The sequence below is a fragment of the Eucyclogobius newberryi genome, unplaced genomic scaffold, assembly GCF_026437365.1.
Source record: "Eucyclogobius newberryi isolate DKJ021-1_F unplaced genomic scaffold, fEucNew1.0.hap1 SCAF_21, whole genome shotgun sequence".
Classification (NCBI taxonomy): domain Eukaryota; kingdom Metazoa; phylum Chordata; class Actinopteri; order Gobiiformes; family Gobiidae; genus Eucyclogobius; species Eucyclogobius newberryi.
In genome coordinates, this window is record NW_027315846.1 from 21,446,251 (window position 1) to 21,462,247 (window position 15,997).

At 41.3% G+C, this 15,997-nt stretch overlaps 1 protein-coding gene across 1 annotated transcript in view; it reads right to left on the reverse strand.

The window, feature by feature from the left end:
- The window catches only part of LOC140370501 (latent-transforming growth factor beta-binding protein 2-like), a 108,747-nt gene extending 93,240 nt beyond the window's left edge, over positions 1-15,507 (reverse strand). Inside the window, exons 1-2 of the mRNA XM_072457666.1 lie at positions 15,108-15,507; positions 11,451-11,524 (exon numbers count right to left, since the gene is read on the reverse strand). Coding sequence (XP_072313767.1) covers positions 11,451-11,524; positions 15,108-15,466 — 433 coding nt within the window. The 5' untranslated portion in view covers positions 15,467-15,507. The remainder of the gene's footprint in view (positions 1-11,450; positions 11,525-15,107) is intronic.
- Positions 15,508-15,997: the final 490 nt, after the last annotated feature.

Below are 15,997 nucleotides of genomic sequence, written 5' to 3' on the forward strand. Positions count from 1 at the left end.
GCCCTAGGAGGAGTTCGTTAAAGTGTAAAGCATAAAAATGTGGTGATTTGAGCGATTGTACGATTTTCCCATAAGGATAACATGGGATGTTTCTGTCATCGCTACGGTTACGCCGTACAAAATATGACTTTAGCTCTCATACTTTTATGATCAGGATGGCAAATTAGAATTTAGTGCAAAATATCATGTCATTTGGAAAAACTCTATTGTTTATAGGCCACTCTGAAGGCCAAATAGTCAGAATTCTGGGAAACGTTTGCGGCTCCGTCGCACAGAGACCGTAAAAGTTATCCTTAAAATTTGGATAACTTTAGATGCACCACTTGTCTAGAGGACGTACACCGATTTTGAGGTTGGTGGGCAAAACGCACTAGGAGGACTTCGTTAAAGTGTAAAACATAAAAATGTGGTAATTTGAGAGATTTTGTGGTTTTCCCATAGGGATAACATGGGATGTTTCTGTCATCGCTACGACTACGCCGTAAAAATTTAGGCATTTTTGTGATTGGCTTTTGTGATCGGGACGGCAAAATAGAATTTTGGGTAAAGTTTAGACAATTTTGGTAAAACTAATTTTTGACCTTCAATGTTAATTTAAAAGGTCACTCTGTAGGGGGCGCTATCGCGTCCATTTCAATTTTGTCAGCCTAAACTGGTCCAAACTAGAAAGTTTAACAACTGATTCAAATTTGGTCATAATCGGACTGGTTTTGATCAAATGGGAGCAATTTTTAGATCTGCAATATTCCAAAATAAGTTGTCCAACTTTGCGGCTGCGCCGCACACAGACCGTAAAAGGTATCTCAAAAAATTGGATAACTTTAGATGCCCCACTTGTCCAGAGGACGTACGCCGATTTTGAAGTCGGTGGGCAAAACGCCCTAGGAGGAGTTCGTCAAAGTTTTACGTGAACAAAATGGCTAACACAGCGTGTTTTCATTTTCAAAGGAAGATGGCGGCCATAGGGTAAGTCTGGGGGCGTGGTCACAATAATATTTTTTTTTTGTCCTCAAGAGAGGAATGCGTGTCCCGAATTTCGTAGCTTTACGCCAAAGTTGACCTCGGGGCGTCTCCCATAGGCGCAATGTATTTTGACTTTTGTCGGTGGCGCTGTCGCGCCATTTTTTAACGAAAAAAAAAAATGGCCCAGAAAAAATAACATTTTTCGCCGATTCTGAATTTTGGGCAAAGTTTGGTGAGTTTTTGAGCATGTTCAGGGGGTCAAATTAGAGCTCAAAGCGCTGAAGAAGAACAAGAAAAATTAAAGCCGCAAGCGGCATCCAACGGCCCTCACGGGCCGCCGGCCTTCCGACTCTGCGCTTTCGACTTGATAAAGATGGCGCCCTTATTGTGTGTTGAATTAAAAAAGAACTTGACAGACGGCGACACATTGGACATGGCCAATCCAGTGCAAATCAACACAAGTGTCAGTCAAATTTGCTGCGCCGCCGCACAGAGACCGTAGCACTTGGAATAAAAATATGGATAACTTTTGATGCCCCGCTTGTGTAGATGATATTCCCAAAAGTTAAGCTTGATCGAGCTATTGCCCAGGGAGGAGTTTGTTAAAGTGTGAAGCATAAATGTGAACATTTTAGAGATTTCGCTGTTTTCCCATTTGTGACATCTATTTGCGGGTCCGCCACACAAAGACTGTACCACTTAGAATATAAATATGAATAACTTTTGATGCCCCGCTTGTGGAGATGATTTTCCCCAAATATGAGTTTGATCGGACAATCGCCCTAGGAGGAATTTGTTAAAGTGTGAAGCATAAAAATGTGGTGATTTGAGCGATTTTGCGATTTTCCCATAAGGATAACATGGGATGTTTCTGTCATCGCTACGGCTACGCTTTACCAAATATGACTTTGGCTCCCATACTTTTAATTTGGGGATGGCAAATGAGAATTGTGTGCAAAATGTCATGTCATTTGGAAAAACTCTTGTTTATAGGCCACTCTGAAGGCCAAATAGTCCAAATTCTGCGAAAAGTTTGCGGCTCAGCTGCACAGAGACCGTAAATGTTATCCATAAAATTTGAATAACTTTAGATGCCCCACTTGTCTAGAGGAGGTACACCGATTTTGAGGTCGGTGGGCCAAACGCACTAGGAGGAGTTTGTTAAAGTGTGAAGCGTAAATGTGAACATTTCAAGGATTTGGCCCCGTTTGATGCCCCGTTTGTGTAGATGATTTTCCCCAAATATGAGTTTGATCGGCTAATCGCCCTAGGAGGAGTTCGTTAAAGTGTGAAGCGTAAAAATGTGGTGATTTGAGCGATTTTGCGATTTTCCCATAAGGATAACATGGGACGTTTCTGTCATCGCTACGGTTACGCCGTACAAAATATGACTTTGGCTCTCATACTTGTATGATCAGGATGGCAAATTAGAATTTAGTGCAAAATGTCATGTCATTTGGAAAAACTCTATTGTTTATAGGCCACTCTGAAGGCCAAATAGTCAGAATTCAGGGAAACGTTTGCGGCTCCGTCGCACAGAGACCGTAAAAGCTATCCTTAAAATTTGGATAACTTTAGATGCCCCACTTGTCTAGAGGACGTACACCGATTTTGAGGTTGGTGGGCAAAACGCACTAGGAGGAATTCGTTAAAGTGTAAAACATAAAAATGTGGTAATTTGAGAGATTTTGTGGTTTTCCCATAGGGATAACATGGGAGGTTTCTGTCATCGCTACGACTACGCCGTAAAAATTTAGGCATTTTTGTGATTGGCTTTTGTGATCGGGACGGCAAAATAGAATTTTGGGTAAAGTTTAGACAATTTTGCTAAAACTAATTTTTGACCTTCAATGTTAATTTAAAGGTCACTCTGTAGGGGGCGCTATCGTGGCCATTTCAATTTTGTCAGCCTAAACTGGTCCAAACTAGAAAGTTGAACAACTGATTCAAATTTGGTCCTAATCGGACTGGTTTTGATCAAATGGGAGCAATTTCTAGATCTGCAATATTCCAAAATAAGTTGTCCAACTTTGCGGCTGCGCCGCACACAGACCGTAAAAGGTATCTCAAAAAATTGGATAACTTTAGATGCCCCACTTGTCCAGAGGACGTACGCCGATTTTGAAGTCGGTGGGCAAAACGCCCTAGGAGTTCGTCAAAGTTTGACGTGAACAAAATGGCTAACACAGCTTGTTTTCATTTTCAAAGGAAGATGGCGGGCATAGGGTAAGTCTGGGGGCGTGGCCACAGTAATATTTTTTTTTTGTCCTCACAAGAGGAATGCGTGTCCCGAATTTGGTAGCTCTACGACAAAGTTGACCTCGGGGCGTCTCCCATAGGCGCAATGTATTTTGACTTTTGTCGGTGGCGCTGTCGCGCAATTTTTTAACGAAAAAAAAAATGGCCCAGAAAAAACAAAATTTTTCGCCGATTTTGAATTTTGGACAAAGTTTGGTGAGTTTTTGAGCATGTTCAGGGGGTCAAATTAGAGTTCAAAGCGCTGAAGAAGAACAAGAAAAATATTAAAGCCGCAAGCGGCATCCAACAGCCCTCGCGGGCCGCCGGCCTTCCGACTCTGCGCTTTCGACTTGATAAAGATGGCGCCCTTATTGTGCGTTGAATTAAAAAAGAACTTGACAGACGGCGACACATTGGACATGGCCAATCCAGTGCAAATCAACACAAGTGTCAGTCAAATTTGCTGCTCCGCCGCACAGAGACCGTAGCACTTGGAATATAAATATAGATAACTTTTGATGCTCCGCTTGTGTAGATGATATTTCCCAAAGTAAAGCTTGATCGAGCTATTGCCCATGGAGGAGTTTGTTAATGTGTGAAGCGTAAATGTGAACATTTCAAAGATTTGGCGTTTTCCCATTTGTGACAGTATATTTGCAGCTCCACGCAGGGCCGGCCCAGCCTATAAGCGAACTAAGCAGCCGCGTAGGGCCCCGAGGCGTTAATAGGGCCCCCAATCTGGCAACCCGTCTTATGCAAAGTGCAAGCGCAGCGTGCGCCACTAGTGTAGTAGCGCTGCTGGCGCGGCAGCGCACACAACTGTAACATATAACGCACTAACTGCATTTATTTGTAATGACAATCTGGCAACCAAGACACCAAACCTGCGCTGATTGGGCAACTTCATTCTTAGCGCAAATGAGTGCTTTATATGGGGATGACGACCGCGAAGCGGTCGTCATCCCAATGTAAAGTGCTCGTTTAGTGCGAACTTTTGCACGGGCTTCGCCCGTTTACAACGGTAATGTTCCATTTTCCTACAACTAATTAGTATGCACGGGGCGTGCATGAGTGGAGGAGTGCGTTAGTGAGTGTTTGGAAGTGGGCGAGCGCTTCGCGCTCGATTTCGTGCGCACTACGTGCGCACTTTCGCAGCCGTGCTTCGCACGGCCTTACGAGATTAATAGGCCTCTCGCCAGCTTGTGGCGCTCGGGCCTAATAATAATATTTTTAGCAAAAACAATATAGCCGTTTCCACTATAACAACAAATTATACATCGTTTGAAAGCTCTAAGCCTTCCCGATGCCGCCATGGGGTGGAATCATCATTACGAGCGCTTACGCGCTCGTCACTCCCTATTCCGTCGGGATGCCCCGCCCACTCCCCATAGACTTCCATTGATTTGAGCAGATACAAGCATGGCCCATGCCTGCGGCATGGATTCTCGCGTACGGGACGATGCCAGGAGTGATTTTGGAGGAATGCAGCGCTTCGCGCTGCTGTTGTCAACAATGAGTGAATGGGCTACGCCCATTCACTCATTGTTGACTATTTCTGTCATAGCAGGAGTAAGTATGCATGATCCATGCCTTCGGCATGGGCTAGTTCACTGTACTTGCCAGGGGCGACGGGGTACCAAACATGCGGGCTGCGCCCGCATGTTTGGTCAGACAGTTGCAACGCTGCCTTCGGCAGCGTTGCGGGAGCAATAGGCCCTCCGCCCTGCTGGGGCTCGGGCCTAATAATATTCCGATGTGAAAACAATGTTTCCCATTTTTCAAATATCATAAACTATACATTTTCGGAAAGCGCTCGCGCTTTCCTACCTCATGGTGTGGGTCCCTGGTCACTGACGGGTACTTTCGTTAATTTTGAGTGGGCTCCGCCCACTTTGTGTTTTTGGCCCTCTATACAGTAATAATGTACAATTTTTGCATTACATGCTTATATGCACGGAACATGCAAGAGATGGGGAACGTATTCGTGAGGTACTTAGCGCAAATGAGTGCTTTATATGGGGATGACGACCGCTTCGCGGTCTTCATCTCAATGTAAAGTGCTCGTTTAGTGCGCACTTTTGCACGGGCTTCGCCCGTTTACAACGGTAATGTTCCATTTTCCTACTACTAATTAGTATGCACGGGGCGTGCATGAGTGAAGGAGTGCGTTAGTGAGTGTTTGGAAGTGGGCGAGCGCTTCGCGCTCGATTTCGTGCGCACTGCGTGCGCACTTTCGCAGCCGTGCTTCGCACGACCTTACGAGATTAATAGGCCTCTCGCCAGCTTGTGGCGCTCGGGCCTAACTAGGCAATAAAATGGTTTATGTATTTATTTATTGACTTTACTTATTCCTATCATATATCTTATTCTTATCATATTTATTTAATAATTAAGAATACACTCGATGAAAGGCAGTTTTGCAATTTTTATAAGTTATAAGATTTTCACCAGAAAATCTCAGGAGAATCTAATGGAAAGCACTATGTAAGTCAGTTTCATCTCTATAAAATTAATACGGAAGACAACACAAAACTTGTACTTGCAAAGAAGTGATTCACTTTGCGTTCTCCACTGTGTATTATTCCTGTCCCAGGGTAAGTAAGAGGTTTCTCATAACATTTACAGCAAGTGGATTATAAAAAAGAAAGCCCACTCTGATGTTTTGTACGTCACCCATTGTACTTTGGGAAATGTTCAACTATGTTTCAACTGCCTTTCAACAAACCAGAGCAACTGGTAGTAGTGTCACGGGACATTACTTTCATTTTACAGTCACGTCGTATTGGTTAAATCCACGCTGTAAACTTTGGCATCAGGTTAGAGGGAGGAAGGAATCTTACCGTTTGTACATGGAGCTCTTCTGTGCTGTGCAGAAGAAGAGCGTGGTCTGGAAGCCGAGAAGGAGGGGTCCTTCCACGGGTCCTTTCTAGCTATATTGCTCATCAAAATCAGCCTTGATGACAAAATTACAGCCGATGGCCGATATTCAAAATGTTTCATATATCGGCCCAATAACTAAACGCTATCACCATATATGTACTTGCACCATCCCACTCCAGCAGCCAAGTACAGCCTCTTTACGCCAGCGTTAATGTTGTGAAGGTAGCAAAAGAGCAACCTGGAAGAGGCTCCCATTAACACTAAGTCTGGGGGCAAAATATGGAGCATGATGTGTGTGAAGGGCACAGCTAAACGAAAGAGTTATTTTTTATGTGTCATACAATCTGGGCAAATTTAGAATCAGAGAAAGTTTATGGCAATTGCCAATGAAAAAAATTCACAAACATAGGAACTTGCTTTGGTGATCTGGTGTAACATAAAAAAAAATAAAAATAGGCTTACTATGTAGACAAAATTTACATTCAAATTTACAGATTTAGTGCAGAAAGTGATTGATTAAATTATAGATAAAGGTGTTAAAAAGTGTTCATGAGTCCAACGGCAGAGAAAATTTAAGGTACTATACCTGATTTTGAGTGCTGTAAAAATGTGAAAAACAGAACTAGCTCATTTTAAAAGGGAATTTATTATGCAAAATCAACTTTAATGAGCCATTAACGTTGTTACAACAGTTTCCTCATTATTAGTTTACTCAAAGTAGAAGTTTGATTGATTCCTGCATGTTCGAGTAATCCTGTATTGTCCTGCAACTGAGGCTCAAGTGCACATCCTGTTTTTACCTACCCCCTACCCTCGACCACATCCCTGCACTTAGTAGTGATTATTGGAAAAAATCAGACTCAGAGTGATAAATGTAGGTTTAAAAATATCACGTAGACAGAGAGTCATAATTAAATAGCAATATCATATTTCTCCTTTACACTTTTTGCAGCAATCCACATGTATTCCTCACTTTCCTAATGCATTTCTAACATACAAATTATTCAGCGTGATGAGTTTATAAGCACTCCTCAAAACTTTCAGATAGAGCGAGCAAGTTTGGTCATCGTGGTACAACTAACAAACATTAGCATGTTAACAATTCTCCTGCATCACGGAGAATAAAACACTATAATGCAGATGCAGAGAACAGACAATGGTCTCAATTGGACCATAACAGATGTGTTTAAAATATATTTGTACTGGGGTTAAACAGATTTTAAATGATTACATGAAAAAAACAAAAACATGATCCATCAGCACTAGGGATCTTACCCTGCAAAGTCATAACAGTTAAAACTCCTTTCTGCTCAATGAAAATTATAACTTACTAACTGGATTGCTGCACCTAAAGCTTGTACTTTAAATGTTGCAGAGGGCTTTTTGCTTTGAGCAGGAAAACAGAAATCTAATTAGGAGGGTTCTGTAGCCAATCAGTTTGTTGTGCAATCGAGCGGCTCAAATGTGTGTGCGTGTGAGCGGGATAATTAGCACAGGAGACACAGGGAAAATGGTAAACAAGTTTCAGACATGGAGTGCACCTACAGAGGACTTTCTTGGTGGTGGAAGGATGATTGCTGTGTTGGTTTTACTTACATTGTAAAAAGTATAGATATCTTGTGCTAAAAAAAGCCCTGACCAACCTGTTATTTCAGGCTTTAACAGAGAACAGTGGTTTGAAATTGAAACATGACACGCAATGTGAAAACGCCAAATAATGTATGGCTATTTAGAGGTCGAGTCTTGTCAAATATAGGTCACAGATGACAAGCTGTCTAGAAAGGCAGACAGAGATGCAGTGTTTGAAGGAGTTAATTACTCGCAGTCGGTGTCCTGTACTTTTAATTATCTGGCAGCACGCTCGTCCAATATTCTGTTGTGGTTAAATAAAATGAAGGTAGTTACACCCAAAATAATGAAGGGCTCGAGTCAATAAGAGCCAAGGGCTAAGTGCTGGATCAGACATGAAAGTAAAAGGCAAGCAGTGCATGAGAAACACGAGCAATGGGGGAAATAACACCTTGGGAACTGTTTCATGGAGCAATTTTGACTTGTCAGGTCTGCCATTAGTAACCATTAAGGCTGTTATTTTTTAGTCTGCCTGCTCAGGATTGCACTCTGTCAATGAAATAAAAATAGTCAAATGTCCTGTCATTTTGGTTTGCCGTCCCAAAATGAATGAGTCTACTTTAAATCCCTGAGTAAGAAGTATCCCTTTCAGAATAATGAGAATTACGACAGTTGCCATAGTGATTTTTTCTTTTTTAAACAAAATAGTATATCATTTGAATGGGAAAAAGTCCTCATTCCCCAATTTGAGTCAGTGACAAATTTGTGCTTTTCGAACTGTGGATTATTGCACTCTAACAAACTCGTGCGTAGACACGAACTACTGCAATTATAATTTTTCTTTGAACTAATTTCTGAGATCCAGAATAAACATGTTGTTCCTGAACTATTTCATTTTTCGACAGATATGGAACTAGTTCATCAGTGTTATTCCATATTGCACTGTTTATTTTTTGTTCCATCATTTAATACACATTAACTCCAATAGTGATTATTGTGTCTCTCTTCACTCCTCCGGCTCCTTCAAAGAACCCCTCGTCTGTTGCCACTAACTGTTGTAGCCATAGTCGACGTACCGAACGATTGATTGATTGATTGATTGATTGATTAATTAACTACCTGTAATGAAGGACTGCGTGGAAAACAGCTGTGATCACCCCCATTTTTAAATCAGGTGAACATCAATCTCAAAAGTACCAGAAACATTTATTTCAGTGTATTTTAGATCCAACGGTTATGGTAGATGAGCCCTATAAGTGGTAGAAGAGTACAAGAATTTAGGTATAATTATGGACTCTCGATTGCCATTTGAAAAGCATGTTAAAAATGAAAAGAAAAGAAATACAATTTTATTTAATCTGGTGAACTGTAAACACGTTAGAAATTATTTGACAACAGAGGCCTCAAATTGTTCTTAAAGGTTGAATGGACAATTTTTTTTGGCCCAAATCTGAGTCTTATTTCCTCGTGGCGTGGACTACCAATTAGTCCTGCCACGTATCAATCATAAAACGCACCTACCGCTCACCTGCAGCCGCGTCAGGCTCGTCCCACGTTTCCGTGTGCCTAAGCGCATGGATCTATCATAATATAGTTCCCTCAGTGTACGGGACAAAATGAAGACGGAGAAAGACAGTTCGAGCTGACACAGAAGTAGACGGAAATCTACGGGAGACGAGAGATGTGATGCGATCCGTCGCGCTAATAAACAAACGCACGTGTGTGTTGTATCAGTCCGCACGGGACTGATACACGGGTCCTACGTTCTCAAATCGCCGAAAAATCGTCCATTGCGCCTTTAACTGCCACAATTCTTTCGTGATAGCCTATTCTACCTGTACCTAAAAATAGTGCTAAATAAATTATAGCCCTGTCAAACAAACAAAGAAAATTATTATGTGTTCTAACTCAACATTTAAAAACTCACTGGTAAAGAACATATTATTTTTGCAGATAATGTCCTACTATATTGACCAAACCAGAAATTTCCAACCCCAATGCGATGCATTTCCTTCATGAAATTCTCTGAAACTGGCGACCACCTCTGTCCTTTAGAAAACCCTACCCATTTAAATGGCAAACAAAATCTCGTAAACATTTAGGTGTAGTACTACAAAAAGTAACTATCAAAAATCTCAGAGAAAAACTATATTCCTCTTTTCTCCACTATAAAGAAATATGTCAAAAAATTTAATCTTATCCCGTATTGCTTGAAACTAAAAATGTTTTTGTTTTGCCCAGTTTTTCTATCTATTCCGTCTGTTTGATAAGTGGAATAAAACAATCTCAAGATGTGTATGGCAAGACAAAAACCTCGAATCCAATTCAAAACTCTACAAATATCAAAAGAAAAAAGGAGGATGGGGTTTACTTTATCTGAAAACAGAGTGTTACTGTACTGGTGTGACCCATAACCTCAATGGAAGAATATTGAGATTAAAGTTGTGCTGGGATTCCTGTACTGGTTTTACTGGCAGATGACAAGCGGTTGAGCCATTTGAAAGAAGTTAAGAATCCCTGGGTAAAATCTGTGCTTACAACATGGAATGAGCAAGGCAAAACATACATTGTCTTATGACCAAGCTTTTGTACCAAATAGAACTGACATGAGATTCAAGATCTGAAATACAAAAGGTAAAGATTTTTCACAAGATTGTAAAAGATAATCACATGAAAAGGTTTGATATGTTGAAAGAATCCTTTGGCTTGGAGAAACTGGACTTTTATAGATATTTACAAATAAGGAGTAATTATAACCAAGAAATTAAACAAAGTAATGACCATTATAACTCTCTAACTGAATGTTTTATCAAGGCTTATAAATCAGAACTTTCAAGGAGAATAGTATCTAAATTGTATCAATGCATTGCAAATCTGGACAGCTACTCTATGGGAGATAGAAAGTTTTGACGGACGAGAAGTAGGAAAATATGTGTACATCCCAGTGGAGGACCACAGATATCTGGAGGGAATTTTGCGGGATTTTTTTTTCTTTTCAGTACACCATGTCATAGAGTCCATTATTCACAAGGAAATGCTAACTGTTGTAGAAACTGTGGCAGCAGGAGGAAAACCACTACCACGTGTTTGGAAACTGGCCTGTTCCTCAAAAATATTGGACTGGAGTTCACAATGCACTGCAGACTGATTTTGACATTGTCATACCTCTCAACTTTAGAGCGATGTACTTGGGCCTCAAGACTCCTGACATGAACACAATAAACGGATACCTTTGGAACATACTTTTGGCGGCAGGACAAAAAGCCAACACAAAACTTGTTGACACAAACCTCACCAATGATCAAGGACTGGACTGACAGAGTAACGGACACTATATATATATATATATATATATATATATATATATATATATATATATATATATATATATATATATTGGGCCAAGCTTTTCCAGTAACATCGGTATTGGCCTAAAATGTCCATATCGTTGTGCACAGCTAAATTAAAACTATTGCATCTCAATGGTCTTCCATTTATTAGTAGTATTATTAGAGTATTCTGTGCCTCTAACATGTCCTGTTTTCTATCTCCAGACACCTGAAAATGGGACTACAGATGAAAATTAGCCTGTATGGCTAACTCTGGCATCTTTACATGTTGAACTAACTTAATGAGCACTGTCCCATATTTAACAAAATAAACATAAACATTGACACAAATTCAGTAAATTACTCAAAATGGGGAATGAAACACTGAAACTGAGACCGAGATAGACACTAATCAGTATATGTTGAAAACTCATTACTTTGATAATGCATGTGTACAAACATGTAACTTACGTTTGATGCAGCGATTGGTTCCTGGAGCCACAGCCCAGCCCGAGCAGCACTGTTGACCTCCACATACGTTAGGCCTGAACAGATGGGATACATGCAATATGTTACGCTATATTATGGCACACACACAACACCCTCCAGCACACTAATATAAAAGGCTTCTTCTGCATTGAAGTCAGATGCTTCCAGGGCTGCTTTGGTTGTTTTCAAATCTCTAAGAATTAGCTGTCCTAAAGATATGATCTCTCTGGAGAATACACTATAATTGCCTTTTATGTAAAACAAAATTCCAGAGTCACCGATGTAACATTATTTCATTGAGAGCCCACATAGGAGTCCGGGCCTGTCCAATGCACTTCTTTAGCAAAGTCATGAATTCCTCCCATTCAAACACATTTTTCCACCCAAACAATCCCTCTCATTACCTTTTTTGATTTTTTTCTTAAGATTGTGTTGCCCCTAGGCTTTATTAGACAGGAGAGGAAAGTGTGAAATGGGGGATGAGAGTAAATAGTCAAAGTCGGGATTCGCTGTGCAGAGAGAACAAAGCTGAGACATTATTTACTTCACCTTCAACTTTAATTAGGCCCGACTATCTTCATAAAGCCCCAGTTTGTGGTTTGTGGGTGTTGCATTAAGATGTCATACATTTGTTGTCCCTCCCTGAAATCCTAGACTTATTTGGCGGAGAAAAGCCCAGTACACGGTTGGAATGGGTCGGGGTTTTAAGAATTAGGTGAGCCATATCCAATATAAAGAGACATGTCTTTTATGAATGACTGCACAAATGAAATATGACAGGTCCTGAACTGTTATAACTGGAATGTGTTACACTCTCCAATCTGCACTTGCCGCGTGAGCCAACCCTGCAGTGCGAGAGATAGACGAGAAGGCAGCCGACCGCAAGAACAACTCGGGGGCAACAGTCAGCCGCGAGTTAGCATGGATCTGTGTCGCGTCATCTTTCACATTAAATTACAGTAAGTAGATGTCAGGCGTGCTGTGATTGGAGGAGATAACAAGCTTCAACCTTTGACCCCGGCCCCTTGTGCTCATTACATGGTATGAGTGGTACAGAGGAATCACAGAACTGGCTATATGACTCAAAAGCATCAGGCCAGGCGCGTGCCAAGAACATCACTCAACACGTTTTTTTCACAAGACAGATGTAAGTCATAAAGGGCTTTATACAGTGTAATTAGCATTATAGCTTCAAACAGATGAGTCCACGTGCCTGTCTTTTTGACTATAGGCCTGCTTATTACACATTGACAGGTGTAGAGAAAACATCAGGAATAACTCAATGTAAAGACAGTGCACTGCCTTGGGCTATACTAAATGAGCAAAGCTAAGAGGGAATTCCAAACGGAAATGTGTCATGAAGAACACTTTCTCTAACAAGCAGCAGATGAGGCGTACGTTTTCAAAGTGTTAAAAGCGTCGAACTCCAGGATATGTTGCTTTTGGCAATGTCAAGCAAGACGCCCCCCCCCCGACGCTGCAATAAAGCATGTTGGATGTGAGCTCACGAGCAGCTCTTTTCCGTGTGCCCCGGACAGATCGTCAGGGCCTCGGCTCAGTCACGCATCTCTGAGGATGTCAGATTGATAGATACGTTCAGAAAAGTACTTCTTTACCTCTGATGGAAAAGGGACCATTGGCGATAACGTGGGGCCGATGGGGCAATGATGGAATCAAGACAAAATGTTCCAATAGAAACATATTAAAAGGGATAAAGGAAGGTAATAGCTGAATGACTCACAGATTTAAAGATTTTTGTCCAAAGTCTCTATTATCAGGAAGTACAATGTTAAACTGGGTGAAGAGTGGAGAAAGTTTACATACTTTCCAATTTCCAGTACTTTTACACGGGTAAATGGGGGGCCTTTCATAAAAGAAAACCGTATTTCAACTTTTTGACTTACCAATAATTTTACCTGAGGAGTGAGAACAGATTTTGAGTGCTTTCTTCAGAAGTATATGTCAAAACTGCAAGAAAACTGATAAATTCCCATGTTGAAAACACATTCTCTGTTTATATTGTACTTATAAATTATAATATCCAAACTGCCAACGCATGACAAACAAAAGGGGCAATAAATTGACATTATATTGTCTGCAAAGGTGAGCCGCTCAAATCCCGCCTGATTATTATGTAAACAGTCTCCATCCTGTGATTATCATACTTTGTCCTGTGGAACAAACAGCAGTGGACGCATTGGATTCACAATATGAAAACAAGCTATCGTGTACTTTGATTACTTTGTTTTTGGACAAAGATTAAAGACAAGAAAATGGCAGCGCTGACAGAGAAGTGACCATCCTAACAACAGGTGTTTCTGATCACCAGCCACAGAAATATTGGCTGGGGGCAAAATAAACAAAATGGGGCACACATATTGAAGTGGTGTGGTTGAGTCTCCAGTCCCAGGCCATTTAAACAGGAATCATGTTGTATTAAATGGCTGATAGAGCTAATAACACCAGTATTTGTTTAGTGACCTTAGATGTCCTGCTCCGAATCTAAAAATAGTCAGATAACCTCTTTCAACCGGATGATAACTTTGAAAAATGTTGTACTTATTAGACAACACTTTGTAGTCATTTTGTGTGTGAGGCGTTACGTCATCATTGTGGGAGGACATACTGTACTTGGCTATATTTGCAAGTGATATATTTATGGCGTTATTATGTGTGATGAACTTAAATTAGGATAATACCAAGAATAGATCAATGGAGTGTAGCGACGCCTTGGAGGAAGCCGGGGGCAACCACACAAGCTCGTCTGTGTCCAACATGATGAAATAATGATTGATAAAGCGCCTCAAAAGTTCAACCATGTGTTATTAGTTATTAACATGAGATTATTTTGACATGTGACTGCCCCAGAAATGTTAATTTACAGTAGCCTAAAATGGAATTAGGAAGCCTTTCGAACATAACCAGCTTGGACAGATAAGTCTGTTTGGTTTTAGTCCTTACTGGGGTTAGCCTTCATTTAGTGGTGTAGTCCTGGCCTTGGTGGAACTTGTTCTGTGAGATGATGTTTGCTATAAAAATGGATGTCAAAATGTGCATTATTTTATGGCATTAAAAGGATTCGCAAGTACATTGTGAGTTTATTCTGTATTTTTTAAAATTTTCTATAGTTATTTTAGCATGAAATCTTGTGGTCTTGAGAATGCGGTTTGGATCAGATATTTGGTCAGATCATAGAGCTGCTTAATGATTTTGAGCTCTTCAACCACACCCTTTTTAAGTCAACTAATTCCTTTAAAATCCAGCCTTGAGGCATTACCAGGTATGCCATTAAAAAAGCTCCGGTCTGAGTTAATGAGTTCATTCCACACATAGATAACTGAACGATTTACCATTTTAGAGAGCAAACTTCAGTGACAAATAAAGAAAGCAAAACAATCACTATTTCATGATTTAACAAAACAACAACACTGGATTAATTGATTATTCAGAGGGCATGTCTTTAGTCGACAAGATATCCCACTCTGTACAAGTTTCATATTTCCAATGACTTGACTAGTCTTATAGTTTGGATGCCCCATGCTTGGATAACTGCACATCTCCTTGAACATACTGACTGAAAACTTGGACAACATCTGACTCTAATCACTTCTGTGCACGTTTATTGGCAGTAAATCTTACCCAATGAGCCTCCTCGGGTTGCCCGCAGCGGCGCCCTGCCTGGTGCTCTGCCTGCGGTTCGCTCTCTGCTGCTGCTGCTGCTGCCTCTGGTTCGGCGCTTGTCTGACGCTCCGGGGTGAAGAGGAGACGTCTGCGGCAGCCTCTCGCCCCGGGGACCGCGGAGCCGCACTCTCCTCTCCCTCCCGTGCCCTCGCCGAGTGACCTTGACTCCGTAATTGGTACTTGTGTTGTGACCACTCCGCGTCCGCGTCTTCCCTCCTCTCACCTGTGGAGTCGCCGCGGCCGCTATCTCCGCATCTTATCGCGGCGGCCGCCATTAAAATTAAAACTGCAACTCCCACGCGCTTCATGTTGCTCATTTTCAAAAGTACCGCGGAAAAAAAAGTTAGCGCGTGCGACCCAAAACGTAAGCAAAACTACTTTAAAAAAAAAAAATAGCAATTAACAAAACGTCATCCTCTCCCAGGAATGAAACATGGATATTTCTTCATAATGTCCAAAGATATTAAACAAAAAAAAAAAAAAAAAAAAAATCTAAATAACTTTCAAGTCCAACAAAATGTTCTTTTTATCCAGCGTTGAAAAGCATATAATTCAAGCTAACATTATTCCATTTGTTTAGTTGAACGTGAGGAGAAAGTGCCGCGCGCTGGCTCCAGAGTCAGGGCTCCCGCTCCAGCTCCACTTACTACAACCTCTATTGCTCCAAGTCAGCGGACTGCGGAGAGACGCAAACGTGCTCCCACACCGTGCATATCACCCACCTCCGAGGATCTGAAGTCACCGGGGTTTTTTGAAGGGATTGCACGCTCTCTGTAAGTAAGGAAACTCCCCCTTTGTCGGCTGCGCGTTGGCTTGTTGCACCCACCACCGCCGGCACCAACTACTTG